Genomic DNA, 26,323 nt, shown 5'->3' on the forward strand with positions numbered 1-26,323 from the left:
GCACACGTACACGGACGCATATACGGAGCTTTCCATTTCCATATGCTAGCAAACGGCCCACCTCTCTCGCCTATGAAATTGACCCGCGAGCAATCGTCCATTTTGTTCGCCGGCCGCGGCAAGCCGTATGTCCCGTCCGTCGCGTCGCGCGCTCTAATTTGTCCAACTATTTTTATTAATATCTCGAAATTTTACGTGGTTGTTTGAAAAATGACCTCTACAATTTTTGTTCAGTTTTATCTGTTCTACTTATATTTTTCTTTTGGCATGTCTTATGCGGGACACCCTGTATATATATATATATATATATATATAGTCTCAATACCTTTATATTATAGTTTTTTAAAACTGTTAACATGTTGACTGTCATGGGAATTATCGACGATATATTGCTGCATCTAATTAATTTATGTGTAAGATATAATTTTACTACATATAATAAATTAAATAGTCAACAGACATCTAATAAAACGAGCTAATAAATATATGCACGGTAGATTTATCTAGTAAGTAAATCGTATTGATTTACCGTATTATTGACTACTCAAACCGTAATTAACGTATCTGCGACCATTGACGTAGTACTAAGCTTTGTACATTTCGTCAACGGTCGCAAATGTTAAACTTTGAAATAATTAGTGGAAATCAGCGTAGCAGTCAACGTGTCAAATAAATATCGATCATTATGAAACTACTAAGAAGTGCATTGGTCGTCTATGGTATACATAATTTTATCTAAGGAAAACTTTTTCCGATACAGACACGGTTATAATTACCTCATTACAATTTCACTTGTAACTTTTCTCCACTGTCGCTTTTAATGCTCTGACTATACACAGTGGACACAAAATTTCCGGCCTGGAGGTGCGAGAAAACATGTTTCCTAAATATTGCGACGTACACGGAAGAACTAACGACGGAAACGTCAGCAATTCAGTCTCCATTGTCGGGATTATCTTTGTGTTGTACACAGATATCGGAAAATGATGTCCACAAGTGAATATCATACTATCTTCTTCCGTCATAAGCAAACGATGCACAGCATCCGAGTCCTGATGAACATGATAAGTTTCATGTAATACGCAGTATCAGCCACTGTAATATTCTGTGAAAAAAAAAATCAATCGACAGAGTACCTTAATATGTGCGAACAATCTGGTATCTTCCATTTCAGAAAATATCGTACTGATAATTCCTTCCATCATCTGCTCTGGGCTATTATTTTCACTTGCACCCGGATATCCGTTCAAAGGTGCGCCGTAATGGTCGGCCATTAAACAAGAAAAGATTTTCATATATTCGGGCATAATCTCATCTGAAATGTAAGTAATTATTCGTTACGCCAATTAAATACACATTCGCATTATTTCGTGAGTTATAAGTCGAAATAACAACCTTGATCTATATGTTGCAACAACAAGGACAGTACTTGAAGGCAGAACTTGACTGAGAACAAATCGACTACGCAGAAACTCTTGTCATTCGTATTATTGTATTTATTTGCGTCTAAGTATCTTCCTATCGCGTTTTGACTAGAAAAAAATATCATAGTGAAAGAAATTATTCACAATCTTACTAATATAATCTTATTAATTACAATTGTAATGCACAGGAAATTCACGAATATAGTAATATTTTACCGTAAAATAGCACTAAAAATACATTGCGTATATGATGCAGCGACAGGATGGTGTATGATGATCTAACATCAACTTACCAGAATAACAATAATCCAAGTGGATAATAAATAATATGTATGTGTTCAAGGAAAATATTCTCCAAACTCTGCATTGGTAAGTTGTGCTCAACCCAGAAATCAATAGCGCTTTGTAGTAACTCACATTTCGAAGTATTCGTTTCATTATCGATGTTGCTTAAATAAAATTTGAGCGCTTTAATTGTCTCATTAATAATATAATTTCTCTGTGAACGCGACGACATTTTGTCGGAGAGGACATTCTTCTCCTTATACGTATCGGGCTGATCCATCTGATTGTTGTTCATCGCCATCGTATCCGTGCAGATTGACCGAGTTACATTTTGTGCAGAGCTGTGCGCGACATTTTTACGCTGCGGCAGTAAATCGTTTTCGTTAAAAATAAAATTCTCGACCTGCTTTTGTTGCTCATCCTCATTCGCGTTAGATTTGACGTCAGAGTAATCCGCGTCTATGTTCGCGGGCGGAAGATCCTCGTTTCTCTGATTTCTACATAATCCTTCCAAACCTCCTTGACAGTCGAAAGTGTACAATTCTTGCGTGAGCGCCTGCAGATTATTCAATGATCTACTCGTTGGAATTCTTACCCAACTTCTCGCCACACTATCCTCTAAGGATTCCATGAGATTCTTCTCCGCTTGTTTGTTAAATAATTCAGTATTCTTCTTGATATTATGCGACGATATTGATTCCTTTATTGCGTCTACATTTTGCGCAGTAGTCTTGGCTGTGGACCCCAATGTTTCATGCGGCACTTCCGTCATTAAATAATTTGCAGATGATTGAAGACTTAATTTGTGCAACATTTTCAATTGATAATTAAAAGCAGCCAAAATATTGCCATCTAACGCAGCTATTTTAGAGCAAGCTTGATAATTTTCCAATTCGATACACTACAACAGAAAGAAAAATGCAAAGTTATATTAAAGTAAAAATGTTGAGAGGAGACACTTATAAAACTCTTGTACTGCTACGTTTCCTATGATTTTATAGTTATAAAATGTAATGCATATACAATTATAAAATGCAATTCTAAAAATAGATGTAATTTAAACAACCAACAAACCTTCTCCATAATACTAGCAGAGCAATATAAGCCATAGAAATGCTCCAGGACATAATGAAGCGTCAGTTCCCCTGGTGTTTTTTCAATCACGCTCAAAGGACAAACGAATCCGGCGAGAGAAGACATGTCGTTGATTTGATAAGATATTACCGGGGTTGAAATACCGGGCACTTGACTAGGAACGTCCAGAACCACATGCATTGTGTGAGGAAGTCGCACTACTCGCTTCGACGATTTCAGCAACACGAGCTTCTCGTCGGTCTCGCGTGTCTCTTTCGCAGGGATACGACCTAATTGCGCTCTGCTATTGTTACCCCAAGCTAGTACTGTACCACCTACAAAATCACATAATATTATACTTATCTGTATTTATTATATCTATCTATCTTATTCTTATTATATGTTATAGTCAAAGCTCGTAGCGCGGGCTTCGCCCCATTTCATTAAAAATTTAATCTAATCCTACCCTACAATATTGTGACAATATTAGTTGTTAGTAAATATATATTTATGTACATACATTTTAACACCAACGTTCTCACAGTACTGTAGAGTAAGATTAGGTTAGATTTTTAGCGTCTGAGGAACTCAGTTAAAAATATACTTTTGACATTTGTTAAATACGATATCGAAGAATTACGTTCTATGAATTACGTTTTATGAAATTTCTTTTGTTAATAACTTTTTGATAAACAATGAGTGATGGCTAATATCTATTAAAGGTTACTCAGAGGACGATAATCTTCACAATATATTTACAATATAAGAACACAGTCATTGAAGATGCCTCTCCTAAATAGGAATTTTACTGTAGCTTTTTTTAGTTTCTATTAATCTTGACCAGCCATGCTAGTCACTCCTAGAATTGACTAAAAGCACATTAATCAAAAGCCAAAACATGAAAGTATTTTGGGCTTTAATCAGAATGCTTGATTGTTTCACACATTGACTAGTTAATTCTAGGAGTGTCCACGTTATAGACTTTAACTATACACACAGATACACACACATCTTATAAATTATCTTATTAAAAAAAAAAAAAAAAAAAAATATATATATATATATATATATATATATATAATCTTATTATAGCTATACTTTAAGAGTTAATATAAAACAAAGATAATTATTATATTCATAAATGTTATCTAAATTCTTAGTATATATATATATTTTTTTTTTGTAACCTGGTTGTATTGCGACTGTATAATCGTATCCACAAGCAATCGCAACGGTATTGATGATAGGATTCATTCTCTCTTTATTCGGTGCAACGTGTTCTGTGTCCGTTGACTTCGACGTATTAGAGAAATTTCCATTAGCTTCAGATACATTCCCGTTATTCAACGAATCGTTCGACTTAGCATTATTATCAAAGTCTTTTTGCATCCTCTTACAATCATTATGTCTAGGAGGTACTTGTGCAAAGATACAAGCTGAATTATAATACAAAGGTGTCGGAATTGACACGTCCCGTCTCGTACCGTTACCTATTTGGCCATCAAAGTTACGACCCCATGCATACAGAGAACCATCTTTTGTTATCAGCGCATTGTGGTGGCAACCGGCAGATATCTGAGAAATAATTACAAATTGTATGTTATTTACTTTACATAAAACGAAAAATATAGTGAAAGAGTAAGAGAAAATAGTGAGAAAAAATTAATGGCGAATATTTCAGTTCATTTGAGCAACATTTAATTTAATCTCACTTTTACATGGATCTAAAATGTTATAAGTTTTTTTAATAAACCTGAGTAATCTGTCCTTTCACCAAGCTTGTATCCACTACAGATGGCTTTAAGTGTGTTTGATCTTCTTCGATAAAACCGATATTCAAATTCCTTAGATTTGCATTCTCAGATAGTTTCTTTTGTATTTCTACGTCGGAAGTAATTGTTTCTGTTTGTTCCGACTTTGTTTGCACGTTCTCTTCCAAGAACTCCTTCATTTCTTCATCTAGATTTAGGCTGCTGTTTGGTATTTTCTCTAAATCTTCTAAAGTTTTCTTTCTTTTCTCACTAGCATCTTGTTGCTCTAGTATACGACTCTTCTTTTGTGCTTGTGCTTGTAATCTAAGAGCTTGAGGACTTGCACCCCATGTATATAATTTGTTCGTATTACTGACAACTAGCTGTAAACACAAAAAGTATATATGTGAGATTGCTATTCATAGCGTTAAAGGCTTAGAAAGCTCGGTTACTTCAAAAGCTCATTACTTTCGTAACGAACAGTGAGAAGAAGTATATCATTTTTTCACTTACATTATGAAAGTATCCAGTACTTATAAGTCTTATTCCTTCCGGTAACGACACTTTCATCGGGATCGAACTTTTGTTGTTGCTACCTAATCCTAATTGACCCAGTACATTACACCCGAAAGCGTATACAATACCGTCTACAGATAATGCCAAGGTGTGCGCGTAACCGGCGCTGATATGACACACAACCACACCGAGCAGAGATGTAACTAACATTGGTATACTTTTTTCGTCAGTGTTACCGTGGCCCAATTGACCATGAACACCCCAACCCCAAGTGAACATTCTGCCGTCTGCGGTCAGTGCTACCGAATGATATTGTCCAGCTACCGCGTCAACGATTATCTCTTGTGCCAGTGAAGTAACTAATTCTGGACTCGAGCACTGTAGTACCTTTCCGAGACCTAACTGCCCAAATTGACTGGCTCCCCAAGCGTAGATTCCGTTATTAGTGACTGCCAAGGTGTGACAATGTCCGCATGATACACTAAAGACTTCTATGTTCATGCTTCGGAAGAAACATAAGGCATGAGGCGCACCATACCGTAGCACGCACGAACCAAGACCTAGTGATTATTAATTAGAAAAATTAAACGGTCGAGAAAAGAAATATAAAATCAGATAAGAGAAGGAAAGATAAAAAAGAAGATTATGCATACCTAAGCAACCTTGCACCGAACTACCCCAAGTATAGATATTAGTATTTCTAATTAGAGCAACATGAGAAAATCCAGTGCTTAGTATTCTCTTCTTAAAATTAACATGCGGTGCCATCTCCAAGTGTTCCTATTTAAAAGATATAATATTATAATTATAGACATAATAAATGCAATCAAATATTTCACTTGGTATCGCCACTTTATATCATAATGAAATGGAGAAAACTATTTTGAATTTTGTAATTTCTCGAAAAGAAAAATTTTGTTCTACTATACCAAATAAGAAAATTGAAGTATTACCTTACTTATCTTTGGTAATTCTCTATCATATAAAAAAATGGGTTTATAGTTCGGATTTAATACCCGCTTCTTATGAATAAGTGTCAATAGAACTAATGTAAACGTTTCTATTATCTCCTCTATAAGCGTATCCGGTTGATCCTACAAAATCGTTTCTCGTTATCAATAAGAATGTGTATATATATATATGTATATAAAATATATATGTCTGTAATAATCGTATTTACAGTATTTTTAAATTCTCAATTCTTCAACTATTTCCAGTTTTTTTTTGACAATTTTTATTCAAGGATACATGTTGCACCCCAGTAACTTACTACTTACAATATTATCCGTAACGTCTATAAAATCACATTGACTAGATAGTCGACTATAAGATGTCGCTCTATGGCGTTCTTTACATTTCATTAGTCTAGCTCGTAATACTGGACTCGTTGGATCGTACAGTGTTACTAATCTCTGTAAAATATATCAACGTGTCAAGTATGATGTTTTGTGCAATTTGCGAAATCGCTTGGAGCTTAATTCTAATGTGAAATTATATATTGACAAGAGCGCAGATTTTTCAAAAGCAGTCGAGAGTTAAGATTTCTTACCTGAAGCACAAAAATTTGAGAATCCCGCAGATTATTACGTACGAACGACATGTGAGATCTAGCTAAATCATGGTTCAATAACATCGCTTGCATTAGACCAGATTCACTTAAACATATGAGTAAACCATCTAAAATAGAAGTTTGTATTAAATTCTGTGCATTAATATTACTTAATTGCTTGTAACTGCCTGAGAAATATGCATTCATACGTGTATGCGGCTATGTATATGTACACATTACATGATTTTGAGTGAAAGTCGTTCGTGCCAAACGTTTGCACCGCTTTTATAAGAATATCCAACATCTGGCCATATAGACATCTCTGCGTAGCTAAATGATGCAGCACTTCCCAGAGATAAGTTTGACCAGCTACATTAATAGCTAGCAACTCATCGTAAAACGTATTCGTGGATAAAAAGTATCTATGACAAGATTAAAATGGAGTATCAGCAAGATAAAATGTAAGAAAAAGTATGTTTAATTATCTTTGTTAATTTTGAAAATGTAATAAGATGTAAGATGTATATTGTTTAACGTTATTATGTGATTGCATAATGAGACATGACTTACAAGAACTCTTTGTATATTGCTTTAGATTGCTCGGACCAAACCCTTAGAGTCATCTCGATAAACGCAAGTACACATAAATTGGACAAATGTATCCTAGTGGCAATATGCATTTCGATAATAGCTGGTGTTAATAAACAGTGAGTAAGACAACTCAATAGTTCTGAAGTATGACCAACTGATGCGAACTTTAAAACACTTTTCAATAATTTACACTGAAATAAAGATAATAAAGAAAAAATTAGTACTGATCACAATTTAAATATCTTTGATAAGTTACATTATATATTCTTTATGCATCTTACAAAATTTACAAGGACATCTACTCAGACGAGTCAAAACGAGGCTTAATTTTGTATATTTTTACTTAAAAAATTTTAAAATATCTAAGAAAAGTAAAATCGACTTTTAAACCCGTCTAAATAGATATTCCTTTCTCTAAAAATTTTAAATTACCTTAGAAATTTTATAAGAAGTTACTGCACGTGAGAATTCCTTATTCGACAAAAATATATCGCCAGCATACTCCAAAAAATGCTGTCCATTTAGTCCAAAGATTGTTGCTAATTTTCCCGCTTTCTCCAGTTCATTTTTTTTCAATATTAGTTCCATGAAAACCGACAGGAATGATTTTCTATGATGAAAAACATATAAAGAAAAATGGATAGCCAAATTTACATAATTTATTTAGAAAGTAAAAAGAAATTTTAGAGTACTGACCTTAAAATAACTTCATATACACAACGATCTGTAACAATTATGCAGGCATCCAAAGTGGGTATTTCTATTTTAGCGTCCTTTGCATTCTTTGCTAACGTACATTTACTTTCAATTTCTTGAAAGACTTTCTTCGATATTATATTATGAAATTTAGTTACTTTATATACTGCGCGTATCACTTCCTTACAGTTTTTAAATGAAAAAACTCCGACTATGGACTCGGAATTAAACCCGCAGTCTCCATTTATATGACTCTCAGATAATTGGTCGGATATTATATATATCTCATGTTGACTAATATCAGTAACAAAAAAGAATTTGTGCGCTAGTAAAATAGTTTCACAAGATTCGAAAACTTTATGTATCGATAAAGGTACCGCAGCTAAGTCTGGACCGTGTACCTGGTAAACAGGTATATGTTATATTATTCGTAAATCAATTAGCTAATGTTAATAAATATTGGAAATTTATTTAGAGAAGTATATCTCTTATGCTAATTTATTATAATACTTTTATCTTACTGTGATATGACTGGTAAGAGGACGATAACACGTATATAATTGCCGACCTTCTCTGTCATATTGTGAAGAGAGGAAAGTATCTTTCAGTATCGGTTCTGGGCCAATAAAACCTAGCTCTGATTCTGATAATGTTTCTGCACTAGTGGAAATTCCACTACCATTTGTTTTATTACTTGAGGTATCTGTAATATTAATATGTAATCACAAAATATATTAATCTTAATTGATTATTAACACAGACGTCAGAGCAGTTTACCCTATATATTGTATATATGCGTGTCTCGGTGTCTGTGGGTTAATATTTAGTATTCTAATAAGTGAATATTCTAATAAGTGAAATATATTTTAAAAAACTAAGCGATCCCATATATATAATTAGGACATTCATTGTGCACTTACCATGAAATTGTAAACTATTCTCTCTCAATGTTTGATTTTTAGTCTCAATTAACTTCTGCTTAAGAATTGTTAATTTTTCAACAGAAAGCTGTTTGAATTCTTGTAACTTAGATTTACTAGGGACAGATACTTCTATGTTATCATAAATAGTGCTGTTTAAGTTTACATCATTGTGTGGCTCCTTGCTTTCAAGATTGTTTAAAAAATTATACGTGTGTTGCTCCAGAAGCAAACGCCACTGTTGTTGAAATTTATTAGTTATCAAGAGAGATGTATCCTCATTGCTTTCATTTTGGCAGACTTGTAAACTGTTAATACTTCCATTGATGTACATTACACCTGCTTGTTGTCCATTGGAAAGATTTATAAGTATAATTGCTCCACACTCAGTTCCTACAATAGCTATGTCAACAGACAATTTTGTATCCTTCCACCATGTAATAGCAGTTGGTCTGAAAATGTGAAAATATAAATAACTAGAAAAATTTTGTTTTCCTATCATTTATATTAATTATATCAAGAGATGAAAGATAAGTTCTGTTATTTACATAAAGTCAGTACCTGAAATGAGAAAATTGAGAAGTCATAAAAGGAATATAAGTCACATCATCAGTCTTCCATTTCTTGTTGATAACTTGACTTTCTCCAACTAAAGCTAAAGCAGGAATTATATACAATGAACTATCTAGTGTTACACATAATAACCAAGTACCGCATGAGTCAAAACAAAAAGCAGCAATTTGTTTATGTGGTGCTTGAAACCAAGGTATTCTTTTAATCACAGGTAGACAAGACGATTCTCTTTTAAGATAGAGAATAATGTCAGAATTGTTAGTTGCCAGAGCTAAAAACAGCTTCCTTCCAAGTTTGCATTGCACGCTATGCTGTATTTCAGCAGTTTTAATTAAACATTGTAATTTAAATAAACTTTCATCTGTCGTTATTGTATTGGAATCCATATCTGATCTGTTGTTTTCTGAAATGTTAAACACATTTTAATATAACTATTTGCAAAAATATAGTTTACTTGACGATTATCAGTTGTGTCAATAAGTAAAATATATATAATATTAACTTCTTTAATACTGTCAAAATTATTATTAACAAAGCTTTTGCGAAATATACATACCAAATTCAAATAACGTTATTAAATATCGTTATTTTAATAATGTCAAGGTATCAAGAAAAGTCACGGGCAACACACGCATCTTATGTCAGAGAGAGGTGGGACTACGGTGAGCTGTTTAGGTTGCGTTCCATTTCACACATTTATACACATTTTCTACAGTATACGTGACAAGAACTATAGATAAATGCGCGAATATGAGTGAAACGGAACGCGGTTTAGCTGATTCCTTAAAGTCACTAGATATAAGATTTTCTATTGCTGAACTGGCTGCACTAGTTCTCTCTCATCTTTCTTCCACCAAATGTTATCTGTATATCTGTCTCTTTTTAAATTCCGAAAGTGTACACTAGTTCAGCAATAGAACAGACCCACATTATAGATGTAAATAAAAAGTGCCAAGTAAGGCTACGTCGGATGGTAGATGGCGTTGGGGGCTACGTTGGAAACGTCGCTCGAGTACTTTACCTCTCTTTTTATCTCACTCTTGTATTTCGCTCACTCCAACGTAACAGGACAGGGGTGAGATTTTCGACGCAGCCGGGGTTAAACGTCTGGAGCCATATATTGAAGGAAGGAAGGCTGCGTTCTCATGGTAGATGGCATTGGGGGCTACATTTGGAAACGTCGCTCGAATACTTTACCTCTCTTTTTATCTCACTCTTGTATCTCGCTCACTCCAATGTAACGGGACACGGGTGACATTTCCGAACGCAGACGGAGTCAAACGCCCGGAGCCATATATTGAAGGAAGGAAGGCTGCGTCGGAATACACACTGTGTGCACACTACTAGACGATAGCCGTTGGAGTGAGCGAAATACAAGAGTGAGATAAAAAGAGAGGGAGAGTACTCGAGTAATGTTTCCGAACGCAGCATATGTATCTCTCTAAAAAAAAATTTACTTTGATAATGTTCATAAAAAAGTTATTATAAAAATATAATTATCTGAAAAAATTTTAATAAATAACGTTGAGAAGAAATACAACAAACTTTGTAAAAATTTAAAACGTATTATAAAAAATAATATATTATAAAAATATATATAATAATATATTATAAAAATATATCATAAAAATATTATAAAAAAGTTGTGAAATTACTAATGGCCATTTTCATCACCTCCGGTTACCTTAACTACTGATTAAATGTGCACGGTGATTGGTTAATCTTGTTAAACGACAAGTACGATTGGTCAGTTCTAACGGAATAACTAGCCGGTTAAGGTAACCGGAGATGGTGAAAATGACCATAAAAAGATCAAGTATACAAGACATCCTATGCTTTATTAATGCATTGTTTTTATATAATAATAGTTTTAAAAAATTTAAAAATAAAATAAAAAAAAATTAAAAAATGAAACATAAAATTAAGATTTAGCATGTTATGTCCGTGATCATAACTGAATTACACTGTTAGTTTATGGCCGGTAACGGCGACGGCGCGAAATAGCGATAGCGACGTTTGCGCGCGAGACGTACGAGCGTCGCGGAGTTTTCAAATCCAATCCTTAACAAATAGGAAGAAAATTTTTACAGAAAAAAGAGATAGAGGGAGAAGTATATCCTTTTATTGTGAAGCAAATGTTTTATATTTTGTTATGATTATGATAAAGATGCTAAATAGCGCGCGTGTAGCGCGCGCTTGTAATGTTCTAGTAAATTATAAAATTAAGATTTAGGCAAAAAGATTTAGCATATCTTTTTTTGACTTTTGTTTCAATGTATCTAATGCCTAAGATGTTAAATTTGTATCGTAAAGTACGTTGGATAAACAGCTCGGAGTTGCACCCACGTCTTTTTAATGAATAAACATATTAAAATGTAAGTAATGTATTTCTAAAGTTTAATAACGATTATTACTTGTAAATTTATGATTTTATATCCATTGCGGACTATTTATAAATTGCTCACGATTAATTTTCATGTCACTTATTATTGCTGTCTGCAAACATCAAAGTGCTTCGGCGACTCAATAAGCAAATAATATTTAAAAAATATTTAAAAAAAGCACTTTTAAAACGTTAAAAATAATGGGATAAGTTCTTTTTTTCATTAAAAAAACGTTTTTTTTAATGAAAAAAGAGAACTTATCTCATTATTTTTAACGTTTTAAAAATTTTTTTAAATATTATTTGTTTATTAGATCGCCGGAGCGCATTTGTGTTTTGCCGGAGCGTTTTGATGTTTGCGGACAGCGATAAGTGACGTGAAAATTAATCGTGAGCAATTTAGAGATAGTCCGCAATGGATACAAAATCATAAATCTATAAATAACCTCTATATTAAGTTTTAGAAATGTATTATTTGCATTTTAATATCAAATTTAAATCGCGGGGTGCGTGGAGAAAACGGCTCGGCGGAGTTGCATCCGCGTTTTGTCGAAGCGCTCAGATGCGTGCGGACAGCGTTAATAGCCGACGTACAATCGTGAGCGATTCGGGGATAGTCCGTACAGATACAAAAAGCATGAATTTACAAGTAATTTTGATATTATTCGATTTTAGAAATTTGCATTTTAATATAAAATTTGCATGAGTCAATGGCTCGGAATCAGTTAGTGGAATTGCATGCGTGTCTCGCTGGTGCGCTCCGGCGATACGGCCAGCGCCAGTAGGCGACATGAAAATTGATCGTGAGCAGTTCCCAAATAGCACACGATATTTCATTTAATTATATTTAAATGTCCTATGAAACAATATTCGTTCCATATAAAATATCCGTTCTTAGGACATAGGAAATCCTCTGGATCTCTAGGATATTCCTGGGAGATTTATGTTATTGGGATTGTTGCGAACGAACGTGACAGAATCACGAATTAATTTTAACCACGTTAACAGAGGGCTCTGCTCCTTTCCCTAAGCTACAAGTCCCCCTTTATTTACTCACGAAACGCAAACGCAAGTTAATCCCTAGCATGCGGAACGCAATATTTCGGAGCTTATCCGAAATTAAAGCGAACGTGATCGCAAACGATTACAGATTTAAACCGCAAATAGAGTAATAAGTAACTCTGAATTGTAAAATGATAATGATATTCTCATATTCTTTTTGCTTCTATTTTGATTTGTTTCCATTACATATAGAGTTTGAGTCTTAGAGAATTGCAATCGCCTCCAAGTGCATCCATCTACTTTAAAGATCTCTGGGATCTGTAAAGTTCAAGGTCAGAGCGATTAATGTTGAACAATAAAAATTGATGGTATATTTTTTGGGATATTAAGTTCTCTCTTAAACCTTATGTCTTTAAAACTTTAAATCCGCTTAAAATGACATAGAGCCCCGTTTCAAAGACCGCAGCTGTGGGGAGAGCGGCTGAGAGCGCTAAGCCCGCAATTTTTATCAGCCCCGGAGAGCCGGGAGTGGATCCCGATATGAAAGCCGATATGGGATCCCTGCGGGAGGAGACCGATTGCGTAATAAGACAATATAAGTAGGCCACGACCGCGAAGGAACGCGTCTTTTGTTCAGTGAGTCTTGAACTACCAAGAGAGAGCAAAGTGACGAGCAGCCCGAGTGAAGTTAACGATTGGGACTGCCGCGAAGCTACGAGTACTCCGGTATTTGCGAGTAAGCGTGTCGCGTGCGCGGCGCTAGGCAAGGGCCAAGTACGCGGACGAGAGAACGACAGGGTCGCGTCGCAAGGACATTGCCGAGCGAGACCCAGTGGGCCGGAGGGACAGTTGATCCGAGAGAGCGAAAGAGCTGCGGAAGGCCATGGCGAGCGTGAGATGCGGCCGAAGTGATGGCTCCGACGAGTAAGCCAAGTGAGCCCTTGTCCACAACAGACTTTGCTTTAAGACGTAAGCTGTAAGAAATTAACCAACCACAGTCGATTATTCTTCTAAAAGTCAACCATGGTTGGTCAGTTTCTTCTACAGCTTATGTCTTATCTTTAATTTAAAAAAAAGATCGATATTTTCAGCCATTCTTGAGTTATCGTGGAAAAAGTAGCGAAAAATGCTGTTTTGAAAAATAAACTACCAACTATGGCCGCGTTCCATTTCACGCATATGCGCGCATTTATCTATATATCTATAGTTCGTGTTATGTATATTGTAGACACTGCGCGCATAATGCGTGAAACGGAACGCAACCTATTTCTACTACCGACCGACCGACTGTTTTCGTCTTCTTTGTTGTTATTCTTATATTTGTTAGCAGTAACTTTCACACGCTTATAGCTTTTGTTTTCTAAGTAATAATATTATTATTTCTAAGTTTTTGAACCATTATTACTGTTTATCAGTTTGTTTTAAATAAACAATATCTATATTTCTTATATTACATGATCGCGCGCCGCCTCACATTTTTCGCTCTCCTGAACTCAATTTTGCGAATATCCACGTTCTTTTTGCGCCAAAATGTCCTTAAAGAGTTGTACTAAACGATTATGTAAAAACCCAAAGATTGATTTTTTGAAGATTTCAAATCGTTCTAGTCTCTTTAAAGCAAGGTTGTGGACAGTGACTCATCTATACTTTAACGTGTAAGCCGGTGAGGCGCATTGCGTTCAAGTATCCGGGAGCCAAAAAATTAGTATCGACCCCTTATTTATACCGGATGAAGAGGGGCAACGATAGAAATGGGATACATGGGCAGAGAGAGCAGGTCTTAAAGGAGAGCAACCTTTGACTTTGAGAGACTAACAGCTGTAACATTTAGTACAGTAACAATGTTTTTCTCTGTATTCGCCGTGCATTCGGGATCGCGCCAGAAATGTCGTTTCCGAACGGCATCTCTAAGCGTTATTTAAGGAGAGGAGAATGTCGTGAGCGTGGAGCGTCAGGTAGCTCAGTGGTTTAAAGCAGTCGCCCGGCAAGCGAAAGATACGGATTCGAGTCTTGGCCTTAGCAGAATGCTCTCGATATTTTTGACTTTCTGGAACGAAAAGATACGCAGGTTCCGAACGCACGGCGTCCCGCCGCCACCGCTAGTACACCCTCCTCCTTCTATAGGTGTTGCATCGCGGCACGGATTTTGAGAGACCTTCACGGATAACAAAAACAACGGCGCTGTATAATACAGCGGTTTCGCGTTGTACATAGCGTACGTATCGTTTGCGTTTATTATTCTTTGTATAACGTCCTGTTTGTAGCGAATCGAATAAAGCGCTGAATCCGCACAGCAGTATTTGGGAGCTTGACTCCTCGGCGGTGCGGTCATTTCCGCATCTGCTGCCCAACTACGAGAACCAAATAGACGTAGACGTACCGCTCGGAAGAACCAAATAGACGTACCGGGCGGAATTTGTGGACAAGAGCGTCGCGTCGCGATCGGATATCGTGGCCGACGACGAGAAACGCACTACCGGGCTCAGTAATACCATTTGTAGGTCCGGCTAGCATGCTTTAGCACACAAGTAAACGACCGTGTACGTGTGCACGCGGTGCTGCGTGGCGCGCTTACTTGTGTGCGTATCCTCTCCACACGCTAAAGCATATTGATTGGAAATACAAGCATCACTGGTCCGGGCTCTTATTTTACCATTGGCTATAGTATGGACTGTGTTACCCCTTACTTTATTCGTATATGAAACAGGATTCAGAGAGTGAGATAGCAAATGACCGCGGGATATTTCTGTCTCTTTCTATGAATATGATTTGTCCTGACTAGAAAAAGACATAAGCCACAGACTTGTATTGTCCTTCTTCCGCACCGAGACACACTTTTAATCAGCGTTGTGAAATCCATTTTATACGTCGATATATTCTGCTTCGTATGGCGTTGGACTGGGTTGAGCAAGAAGGCTCGGGGCAGTCGGTGCTGAAAACAATCGTCCTCGCGTTCGGTGGCGGTGGGTTGTGGTGGGTGGCGGAACGGTCGGATGAAAAGGGAAAGCGAATATCCCCGCGGCAGTATCGGAACGGTTGGTTAGAATCAGAAAATGTGTTCTCCCTGGGTTTAAATATCATGTGAAACTTCGTGGCTGGTCGCAGACAGTAAGCGAGGACATTCGTTTTCAGCACCGATATTCTCCATATAGGACAGAAGCTTGCAATTACGTTACATCATTTAAAATTTCAACGTAACATTACAGAAACATAACATAGACATAGAATTGTACATTCCATCAGAAATGTTAAAACAACATTGCAGAAATATTATAAATAATTAAAAACTATAATATATTGCGACGGTAGGCCGTCGCTCCGGAAATGCCACGGATCTATGCTCGCCGTATGCCGAGTTCGCAAAAGAATAAATCAGAGATGGTGGATTTAAAATATGTAATATTTATTATTAGGTTTTGAAAAGACGAAACAGATAAGTAATTTAATGCTATAACACAAGATGAGTATGTATGGTGATACAAGGTAATATAATTAGTTCGCTAGGCGGGACGTCGTCCCGAATGGCAGTGCGGTACACGCTTGTGGTTTCGAAGGGACGGTTCGCGGTACTTCGGTACCTCGCGTGGGTTCAGTCGTACTCGAGAGGTAGCTTCGTGAGGAGCCAGGAAGACCTGGTGGAGACGCGGCAGTCCGCACCCCTATCCTTTGGTGACCTCTAAGAACCGTCGCGGAAGGTGTCGTTGTTATCGGCGCGTGACGCAGTTACTCGGGGAATTATCCCGTAGGAGCCAGGAAGTCCTGGTGGAGACGCGGCAGTCCGCACCCCTGTCCTATGATAATCCTGGTTTCGGCGAGGAGTCTCGCCAAGATGTAATATAGGACGAGAAGCCTTGTCCTTGGAATGGCTTGGCGAGTAGACTCGCCGATGGAGTGGCTACGAGAATTCTCGTGGAAGTGTAGCTGGTAACGAGTCCGTTTCCTCGTTAACGGACTAGATGCGAGTATACTCGCGGATAGCGACGAGAAGGCTCGTCTTCGGAGGCGAGAAGTCTCGCGGATAGCGACGAGCAGGCTCGTCTTCGGAGGCGAGAAGTCTCGCGGGCCTCGGTAGTCGGTTCGGAAGCGGATTGACTACCTCGGTGGAATCTGTCTTCGTTCGCGCGGCGTCGCGTAATATACTCTCTCGATTGAGAGTCGGGTTGCGGCGCGGCGCGGAAACGCTCCGTCGCGTGAAGTGGTGGTAGCTTTAGATGGCGCCTAGGCGCAGGTTTCCCGTCCGACTGATGTTCGGTCGGACGGGTTCGTGACGACTCGGTACTGAGCCGTCACAATATATATATATATATATATATATATATATATATATATGTGAAAGTTATAGTTACATTTATTTATATAAACAAAATAAAGTTAATCAATAAACATCCTTTAGAATATATAGATATTAAACTCAGATTCAAAGTAGGACTAAAATTTTTACTCGAAAAAACTACCGGTTCGTTGTAATGCACGAATCTTAGTTTAGTATGACGAATCTTAGTTTAGACTTGAATATATTCAAGTCGCGTGATACAGCATATTGGACAGAAATTTTCTCACTGTTTTTTACTGCGATTTATTCACTGCGATTTTACTTGTTGAACAGCCATGGGTACTGATTTATAACGTTTCGACAGATGTTGTGTATGTGCATGTATATGAAGCAGATAGAATGCGAAGCGCAAATACGTATTACATTTTCGCGAGCTTTATTCATTTATTATTTTTCTTCTTAATTTTTTAATTACTTTATTAATTCCTATGTGTAAAATATTGACGCAAAATATTTTCGAAAATTTGATGTTCCATACGAATACAGCGCGATATAAAATCAATATGTAATAATTATCCTTCTTTGCCTTCGTTTTATTAATAGGTTTAATATAACGAATATCTTATCATACAGTAAACGATGGTGGTGCAAATCAATCAAGTATTTTGATTAGTATAGCCTATCTGTAGAGTATGCATGCAGTTTACGTACGTAATTATAAAGATTAAAGAGCTGCTGCTCATTAGCGCAAAATAATAAGACGTCAGGATACAAATACTTTATACATCTTATTGATCAGGTATACCGTTAGTTTTAGTGCATATGACGTGTTGTTATAAGAGTCAAAAAGATAGATTTGTAAATATTGGTTTTAGCATCGCGCTATTTCGAGCGCCGAGTGAGCTGTTTGTAAGGATATATGCAGGGAATGCATTTACGCGAGAAATAAATGCAAAATATGGGTCAATTGAAACCGTAGCGATGTTTTCCATTAAACGTTTAAACAGAATGTTATAAAAAAACGCTGCGAATACGTATTATGTAATGAAAAAACAATATTTTTAAAACAATATTTTGTGTGTGTAGACTGGTTTTTATATTTTTTTCTATTCCTATTTAGTCATTTTTTCCTCTAAAGTCACTCTTTCAATTTTACAGCGGTCTTTTACTTTTATTAGGTCTATAACTTGAAACCCACCTTCTAGCGATAAATAGCTTTGACAATCGTCAACTGTAATGGTTGAACAAGGTATCATTTATAGTTTTGACCTGTGTCAATAATATTCAGTATATAAAAGTTTGTGTTTGTGACAACAACATAGTTATTTACTGCGAAGAAAATGTCTGAATTTCAACTAAATTAGTATTATTTGCGCAAAGCTTTGCTTTTCTGTTTGAATTTGAAGGAAACTGCTGCTGAATCTCATCGAATGCTTATTGAAGGGAACTTGCTTTATCGGAAACAACTTGCAAGGAATGGTTTCGACGATTCAAACTTGGTGATTTTGATACGAATGATAAAGAATGTCTAGGCCAGCAAAAAAATTCGAAGATACAGAACTGCAATAGTGCTGCATTGGTTGATGAAGATCCATGTTAAACATAAAATTAACTTGCAGAAAAGTTGAATGTTACTCAAGCAGCCATTTCCAAGCGTATAAAAGCCATGGAAAAGGTATACAAGGAATGAAGATGGATGCCATATGAATTGAAAGAAAAAGACATCGAAAGGTGAAAAACCATCTCCGAAATGCTGCTTGCCAGGCAAAAAGAAAGGTGTTTTGCGAAAGCGAATTGTGACTAGCGATGAAAAGTGGATCTATTTCGATAACCGCAAACACCGAAAAACTATTTGCGATCCAGGCCAATCATCGACATCGACGCTAAAACGTAATATTCATGGGAAGAAGGCCATGCTCTATATTTGGTGAGACCAGAAAGGTGTAGTATATTATGAGATACTGAAACTTGGTCAGTCACAGAGGATCTCTACCAACAACAAATAATCCGTTTGAACATTGCGCGAAAAACGACCAGAATATGACACAAGATAGCATAAAGTGATCTTGCTTCATGCCTACGCTCGACCTCACGTCACTAAGGCTGATATTTCACGTGTCGTACGATAAGTTTTTTGGATACGTTTATTAGTTGACGAACAGAGAACCTAGAAATACTCTATTCGCCAACCAATAAACGTATCCGAAAAGCTTGTCGTACGACACGTGAAATAGCACTCTAAAGGGACGTCTACATTGGAAGTAAATAGCAAGAAGTAGGAAGTAAGAATAAGAAATTGACCAATCATAGTTAATTATTCTTCTCACATTCGACTGTGGTTGGTCAATTTCTTACTCTTACTTCCTACTTCTTGCTATTTACTTCCAAAGTAGACGTCCCTTTAGGCTGTCAAGGAAACATTGGAAGCACTTCGCTGAGAAGTGCTGCCCCGTGCGGCTTATTTACTAAACTGTGCCCCTTCCGACTAGCACTTATTTCAATCGATGGCATGTACAGGATTCACATCGCGTCCAATGTTCGACGTACGACATGCGATATCCAATAAGAATAGCTTTCCAATGGAGAATTGAATTTTCTATTAGAAAGCTCTTCTCCTGTTGGATATCGGACATCGTATGTCGGACATCGGACGCGGTTTGAATTCTGCAATACGCATTTGCAGAGGAATACTTCAACTCTTATGGAAACGTCGAAAAATGGGTTTCTAACTGGATAGACTCTAAAGATGAGTCGTTTTTTCGCCGTGGGATCCGCTTATTATCAGAAAGATATCTAACGATGGCCAATACTTTGATTGATGTATTTTTTTCATTTGTTTCTTTAATAAAAGCTTAATTTTTGCAAAAAAAGCAGGTTTCAAGTATAGACCTAATACATCGGCATTAATCACTCGATTCTTTTCTTGATTTTGATTCCTGATTTTAATTTATTTTGCATTCTATTTCGAGCGACAGCGCTGCTCCTTTTGTTATACCTTCGCATATTTTTAACAAGAATAAATTAGATAAATTTCATAAACAAGAGAGAGAGAGAGAAAGAGAGAGAGAGAGGGAAAAAAGAGGGAGAGGGAGAGAGAGAGGGAAAAAGAGGGAGAGGAAGAGAGAGAGGGAAAAAGAGGGAGAAAGAGAGAGAGAGGGAAAAAGAGGGAGAGGGAGAGAGAGAGGGAAAAAAGAGGGGGAGAGAGAGAGAGAGAGGGGGAGAGGGAGAGAGAGAGAGAGCGTGCAAACAGAATACGATATTTTTTAAATAAATCCCAGTACCAATCTTTACCTTCTAATTCCTTCTTTTTACAAATATATATTAAAATGCAAAATACACAATGTAGATAAAATATTAATGAGAAAACAGATTTGCTGTGGAAAATATTGGTGACGAGAATCGAGGATATTATCATGGATATAATCAGTATCTTGCATTTATGCTTTCGCTTGTCTTAAATGGTTAATACTGACTTCTAGATAAAGATTCTAGATATATAGAAGCACGTCGACAAATACGTTCTATATTATGTTATATATACGTTATATACAGAATGTTGCATTAATATATAGTGACTATTTGTGCATTAATATATAGTGAACACCGAGATAATTTGCAATGCCGTAAACTTCATTGGAAAAAAGTGCGCAAGTGGGTATACTATTAAAGTCTACTGAATCCTTGTAGATTATGCTTGCTCAGCAACAAGTTTTTAAACAGTCGCACTAATTGGTATGTTGAGGCAACACCTTATACAAATAAATATACAAGAAATATCGATAAAAGCATACGCGTTCTAAGTGATGTGAATATATATATGATCGGACGGATCGCTCTTCGGTTAATATGGTTACGCAACGCTGCAAGCGTGTAACGGAACGCGTTTACACACCACACACACGCGCGAACGCAATATTCGTGTTGAAATATAAAATTTTATCGCAGCAGAATATAGACGTATGGGTTTATGTAGATGGGGACAAGGAGAGAGTGTTCGTGCAAATAAAGAGGCGAGACGGAAGGGCATATATCTTTTATAAAAAAAAACAAGAACAAAGGTAGCTCACGTGGCGGCACCGCTGCGATAAAATCTGCACTCAGATATTCACTGCCAGTATTGAAAATTTATAGTTCATATTATGTATACCATATCAATTTTCAATATTGCTAGTAAATATTGAAAAGTCAAAATAAAACGTTTCATTTAAAGTGATTTCTTCGAACGTAAAAGACATGGACATCTCACTTGCACTGAGAGAAATTATTTGATAAGAAATTAACAAACGGATATTTCCGATTAAAATACCGATTTTTGTATTCGATTTTTGTCGGATTTTGCCGGATAATTTCTCTCAGTATGCTTGATCTTGGGTTTGAAATCGATAGATTCTGAACTTTAAATATATGTTATCATCATAGGATTTTTCGATACTATGTTATCAATTTAAATTGCATTGGATGAAACGTAGAAGAAATGTTAGGTTTTTATTTAACCCTTTGAGGACGAGGGTTGCTGAAAAAGTGAATTATGGGAAAACTAATGTTTAGGGGTAATTTTGGGTCGCTGAATCCAAATCTGATTTTAGCATTTCAAAATTCTGTAATCCAAGATGACGGGTTCAATATGGCCGCTGTAGAAGTAGTCAAAAATGCAAATATCATTCAATATCCATGAAACTCATATTATAGGGGTATTCGATGGTGCTCTTTTGATTCTGAAGGCATAAATTCAAAATTCAAAATGGTGGATCCAATATGGCCAACGAAGGGGTAAAAAAATTCGAATGTTGCTTGAAATCCATGAAATTCACATTACATGGGTTAGTCCGCCATATTAGATTCGTCATTTTGAATTTTTACTTTTAAAGTCAGATTCAAATTTAGTGACCATAAAAAGCAAACCCATTATAGCAAACTTCATGATAATTGGAAGAATAGTTATCAATATTGTTCGCGACTCGAGCCAACACGTTGGAGAGTCGTCGCGAGGAGAGCGCGAAACTCTCACGTGCCTTCCACGTGGATGCGGTATTCAGCGGCGCGTGTCGGGCAAACGTGAAGAATGTTGACTCGCGCTTTGCGTTGTCATAGCAACCACGTCCAAACAATGGTTCTGCGAATCGCCAGCTGCGAATGGCACGCGCCGTGGAGCTTCGCATCTCGCGAGACATCTCCTTTTAAGGAAATTTCGGTACGCGACCAGCGGTCGCTTTGCTCGCAACTAACCAACGAACGACAGAGACGAGTAGAAAAAAAGCTTGCTCCACGCGGCAGCTAGCTGCGGTTTGCAGAAAATGATACAGTCTTGCAGCAGCTGAACTACCATCGAGACGTCGGTAGAGATTCGGAGCAATCCATCGCTTATTCGCGTATCGAGGAGTAAGTTAGCTACGTCCGATTTCCTCTTCGCAAATCGCTCGCTTTTCGTAAGGCCATCGTAGACGACAGACAGAAATCTTGTCTCTATACCGGTCTGCTGTCGTCTTCGCATCTGAGCGGCCCGATTAGCTCAATTTCAATTCTCATATCTCTGGGTCGCCGTTTGCCATCGGCGACCGCTTCTTCATCGTAGGACGATCCAACATTTAAGGAAACACCCAAATAAGAAAACAGAACAGAATAGTTTATTAATTAACAGACCACCCGTTTACAACAATATATATAACCTGAAACTTGACAAACTAAAGTAATTGCTACCTGTGGTTTAGAGTCGAAGAGCGCGTCCGATGCTATCGTTGTTATTTATATATTGCTTGGACCTTTCCTTTCCTTTGTCGTCTGTTGTTATTGATTTAACGCTGTTTATATAATCTAACATTGCTTTATCGTTTGATCTGACATTATTAAGCTAACAGACGGTTATAAAATTTCTTACAACTCGTCCATCCTGTAGGATACATTCGACCTCGCATGTATTGAACATAAACTTTTTTTTTCTTTTTTTTCGGAGGAAATTCTTTCTTCGCAGGTTTAATACTAATAAAATTCTAACGCTTGAATTCGCTTAAAAATCTTAATGTTACAGTTTACGGTCGCAAAATAATACAAAAAATAAACACCTAATCTAAATACAAAATTATACGGTTAACTAAACGCATCAATTAGGATTCATCGGTTTTATTCACCATTTCAATTTCCGAAGACAATACCGTATTTAATGGACGTGGTGTTAAATTAAAACCCAATATGTTTTGGACTACATAGCGATTTCGCCCCAAAACTTTCGTTATTATACAGTATGTTTGATAAGAGCGTGTACGGCAAAACTCAAAAACTTAGGATAATACATAAATTGAAAAAATTTGTACACATTATGCATGATATAGACTGCGATGCTTTATTATTAATAAGTTGTCCAGTCGCCTCCATTATCAATAATTGACTGGCATCTCCGAGGCATACTTTCTACTAATTTTACAGCATAATCTTCAGACAAAGATCTCCATATAAATCGAATCTGTCGAATTAACTGCTTGACGGTCCATATTTTCTTTCCTCGGAGCTTAAACTTTATAAGCGCCCAAACATTTTCAATTGGATTTGCATCTGGCGACTGTGAAGGCCAATCCAGTACGTCAACGTCATTTTCTTGTTTCCACGCAGTACAAAGTCTACTCCGATGTTTCGGATCATTGTTGTTGTGACGCTGGTGTCACCTTGTAAGGAAGGCTCGTTCGCCAAGGCGGATGTAAGAATGATGACTCTCTTTGTTATAACAAATGCCGTTTATTTGGTGTCTCGGATGCAATGAGCTGTGAGGCAGGCGATAGACGATATGCACGATATAATAATCGATGCCCTTGTTCCAAAGCGTATCTCGGTATCTTACAATTTGCTCGACGTTAAGAAGGTCTCGCTGCTAATAACGAAAAAAAAGAAGGTATCTGGCCAGCAAACGAGACTTCTATTGCGGTATGGGTCGCGCTTTGTTCACCGAAAGAAAACAACAATAATAATTTCGGGAAGCGGATTTCGGTAATTTATCGTGGCGAGACAAAGACGATATCCAACGATAACCACGTTGTTTTTTCTCGCGTCGCGTGACTCGTTCTCACACGGCACGAAGAAATATTATTGTTGATATCAACATCGCGGTTCGTCCAGGAGAGATATACGCGTGTTTGGAACGGTATCGATGTGCGATTGCTTTGTTGTCCTGGAGAATATTTACTTGACGATGATTCCGAAACATACCGCCCGTCTCGAATGCTAGCATTCGAAATAGTTAGCCTGAAAGTACGCGGAATACAATCACGATATAACGACGCAAAAAAAAAAACAAAGAAAAGGGTTTGGCTACTGAATACAGAAATCGTGACACAATACGAAGAGAAAAAAAAATTAAAATTAAAATTAAGGCTTACGATATCGATGATGTCTGCTATTCTACACGGACACTCCGCCCGCCGTGACGGAATCCTTAGAATCCTCGGTATTAATCGTGACAGGTAGAAAGCAGAGTTTCGCTATCGGTCGCTTATATTCCGAACAACTCGTTCTTACTGTTACGACGCGGGTTAAATTGTCCTCGCCGGGATGACAAGCGGTAATTCGGCCAAGTGCCCATTGGCTCGGTGGAGCCGACGGGTTACGCACGAGGACGATTTGGCCAACTTTGGCTAGTCGCTGGACGACGCGCCATTTTGGGCGTTGTTGAAGGGTATGCAAGTAATCGTTCGACCATGACTTCCAAAAACTTTCGGTGATTCGTTGGACCATTTGCCAACGCGACAGTCGGTTTTCGTTTAAATCAAGCACGCTTGGTTCAGCGGGAGCGATAAGAGGAGTTCCAATTAAAAAATGACCGGGAGTCAGCGCGTGATAATCGTCGAAATTTTCAGAAACGGGAGCGATCGGACGCGAATTAAGGCATGCTTCGACTCGACAAAGGAGCGTCGACATCTCCTCGAACGTTAGCGTGTGGAGGCCGATGCATCGTTTTAAATGATGCTTAACACTTTTAACGCCGGCCTCCCACAGGCCACCGAAGTGAGGCGACGCAGGGGGTAGAAAATGCCACGCGGTTCCGTCGTGAGCGAGTCGGCTGCGGAAGTTAGGATCGCGTATTGCTGCAGCATGGGCCTGTGAAAGTTCACGATCGGCGCCGTGAAATGTGGTTCAGTTATCAGAATACATGGACGTCGGTAGTCCTCGACGTGAGACAAATCGTTGATATGCTGCGATAAAGGTAGGAGATGTGTAGTCGCTGACGAGCTCTAAGTGCAGAGCTTTGGTCGTGAGGCACACGAACAACGCAATATAGGCCTTTTGCGATTTATGCCCTCGACCAGGCGCTGTGCGGACAACGATCGGACCTGCATAATCGACGCCGGTATGGATAAAGGCGCGAACGGTGCGGTTGACTCTTGCAGCCGGAAGGTTACCCATGAGTTCGACGGGCACGGCGGCGCGTTCACGCGTGCATGGTATACACTTGTAAAGGACGGATCGAACAGTGGCGCGAGCCCGGAGAATCGAAAATTCGTTCCGCAATGACCTGAGCGTTAATTGTGAACCGGCATGCAACGTTCTCAGATGATGATGCTGGATAATAAGCACCAACAGCGGATGCGTGCGTAATATGATGGGATTCTTCATCGCTTCTGGTAAGCAAGCTCGACGGAGCCTTCCTCGAATTCGAATGAGTCCGTGTTCGTCCATATACGGATTAAGAACAGACAGCGGACTGCTCTTCGGCACCGATCGCTTCTGGCTAAGAGCAACGATCTCGTCACGGAACATGTCTGATTGCATGATTTTGAGCCAGTAACATTTTGCCTTCTGAATTTCGTCGGGAAGCAAAGTCGCGGAGGTTTGTGGTGGGTGTGTAGAGCGTCGGATTCGACTGAGAAATCGGTACAGGTAAGCGGTAATGCGTAGCAGTTGTGGCCACGAAGAGTAACGCGACGCGAGATCCCAATTGCACATAGCATGCAAGACATAGTTCGATGGTTCCGGGCGTTGTTCGAGCGGGACATCAGCGGATATCGGAGGGCACGAGTTCAGCCAAGCGTCGGAAGAGTGGTGTAGCCATGGAGGGCCTGACCACCATAAGGCATGATTTTCGAACAGATCAGGAGCGAGACCGCGTGACGCGCAGTCCGCGGGATTGGTGTGCGTCGGAACGTGCCGCCATGAGACTCCGGGAACGGTGCACTTGGACACGGTGCATTTGGACACAGCCAATCACAGCACCGTGTGATTAGAGACATTTGTAGGGTCCCTTGGAACAGCGACTTGTGATTGGACTGTGTCCAATTGCCCCGTGTCCAACTGATATACACCC

At 38.0% G+C, this 26,323-nt stretch overlaps 2 protein-coding genes and 1 long non-coding RNA gene across 8 annotated transcripts; 1 reads left to right on the forward strand and 2 right to left on the reverse strand.

The window, feature by feature from the left end:
* Positions 1-264: 264 nt before the first annotated feature.
* Positions 265-7,423, forward strand: LOC116850605. Of its 5 annotated transcripts, none has more exons than XR_004379386.1 (4): positions 951-1,097; positions 1,175-1,793; positions 5,281-7,060; positions 7,195-7,423. It is a non-coding gene; the product is annotated as an uncharacterized LOC116850605 (long non-coding RNA). The 5 variants fall into 5 exon arrangements; XR_004379385.1 differs by having other exon boundaries at positions 6,930-7,060; XR_004379384.1 differs by lacking the exons at positions 5,281-7,060; positions 7,195-7,423 and adding an exon at positions 265-413 and having other exon boundaries at positions 840-1,097; positions 1,175-3,433.
* On the reverse strand, positions 268-10,122 carry LOC116850604. 2 transcript variants are annotated; one of them, XM_032829099.1, is made up of 20 exons: positions 9,936-10,122; positions 9,368-9,782; positions 8,807-9,258; positions 8,408-8,589; positions 7,887-8,287; positions 7,623-7,800; positions 7,170-7,381; positions 6,840-7,021; positions 6,600-6,727; positions 6,328-6,462; positions 6,004-6,144; positions 5,704-5,830; positions 5,048-5,610; positions 4,537-4,917; positions 3,971-4,358; positions 2,784-3,118; positions 1,718-2,610; positions 1,396-1,532; positions 1,137-1,315; positions 789-1,052 (listed from the first exon to the last, which is right to left on the reverse strand). In XM_032829099.1, exons 2-20 carry the CDS (start codon positions 9,763-9,765, stop codon positions 789-791), a joined length of 5,676 nt encoding a protein of 1,891 aa, XP_032684990.1. In that variant the 5' UTR covers positions 9,766-9,782; positions 9,936-10,122. The 2 variants fall into 2 exon arrangements, with proteins under 2 accessions (XP_032684991.1, XP_032684990.1); XM_032829100.1 differs by lacking the exon at positions 9,936-10,122 and having other exon boundaries at positions 268-1,052; positions 9,368-9,765.
* A 15,033-nt stretch (positions 10,123-25,155) lies between these two features.
* On the reverse strand, positions 25,156-25,791 carry LOC116850611. The gene has a single exon (XM_032829107.1). The coding sequence runs from the start codon at positions 25,789-25,791 to the stop codon at positions 25,156-25,158; it is 636 nt and encodes a 211-aa protein (XP_032684998.1).
* Between the last annotated feature and the right edge of the window lie 532 nt (positions 25,792-26,323).

This window comes from Odontomachus brunneus, unplaced genomic scaffold, assembly GCF_010583005.1.
Source record: "Odontomachus brunneus isolate Ranch 3 - 2012 unplaced genomic scaffold, Obru_v1 Obru_scaffold_150, whole genome shotgun sequence".
Taxonomy (NCBI): domain Eukaryota; kingdom Metazoa; phylum Arthropoda; class Insecta; order Hymenoptera; family Formicidae; genus Odontomachus; species Odontomachus brunneus.

Bases quoted from the DNA above. Each gene is read 5' to 3' on its own strand.
- LOC116850604 (XM_032829100.1), bottom strand. From the start codon at position 9,765: ATGGATTCCAATACAATAACGACAGATGAAAGTTTATTTAAATTACAA. The intron at 9,259-9,367 runs GTACTGACTTTA...TCACATTTTCAG, and splicing joins TCTCAATTTTCTCATTTCAG to ACCAACTGCTATTACATGGT. The intron at 8,590-8,806 runs GTAAGTGCACAA...TTAATATTACAG, and splicing joins GAATAGTTTACAATTTCATG to ATACCTCAAGTAATAAAACA.
- LOC116850611 (XM_032829107.1), bottom strand. From the start codon at position 25,791: ATGCAATCAGACATGTTCCGTGACGAGATCGTTGCTCTTAGCCAGAAG.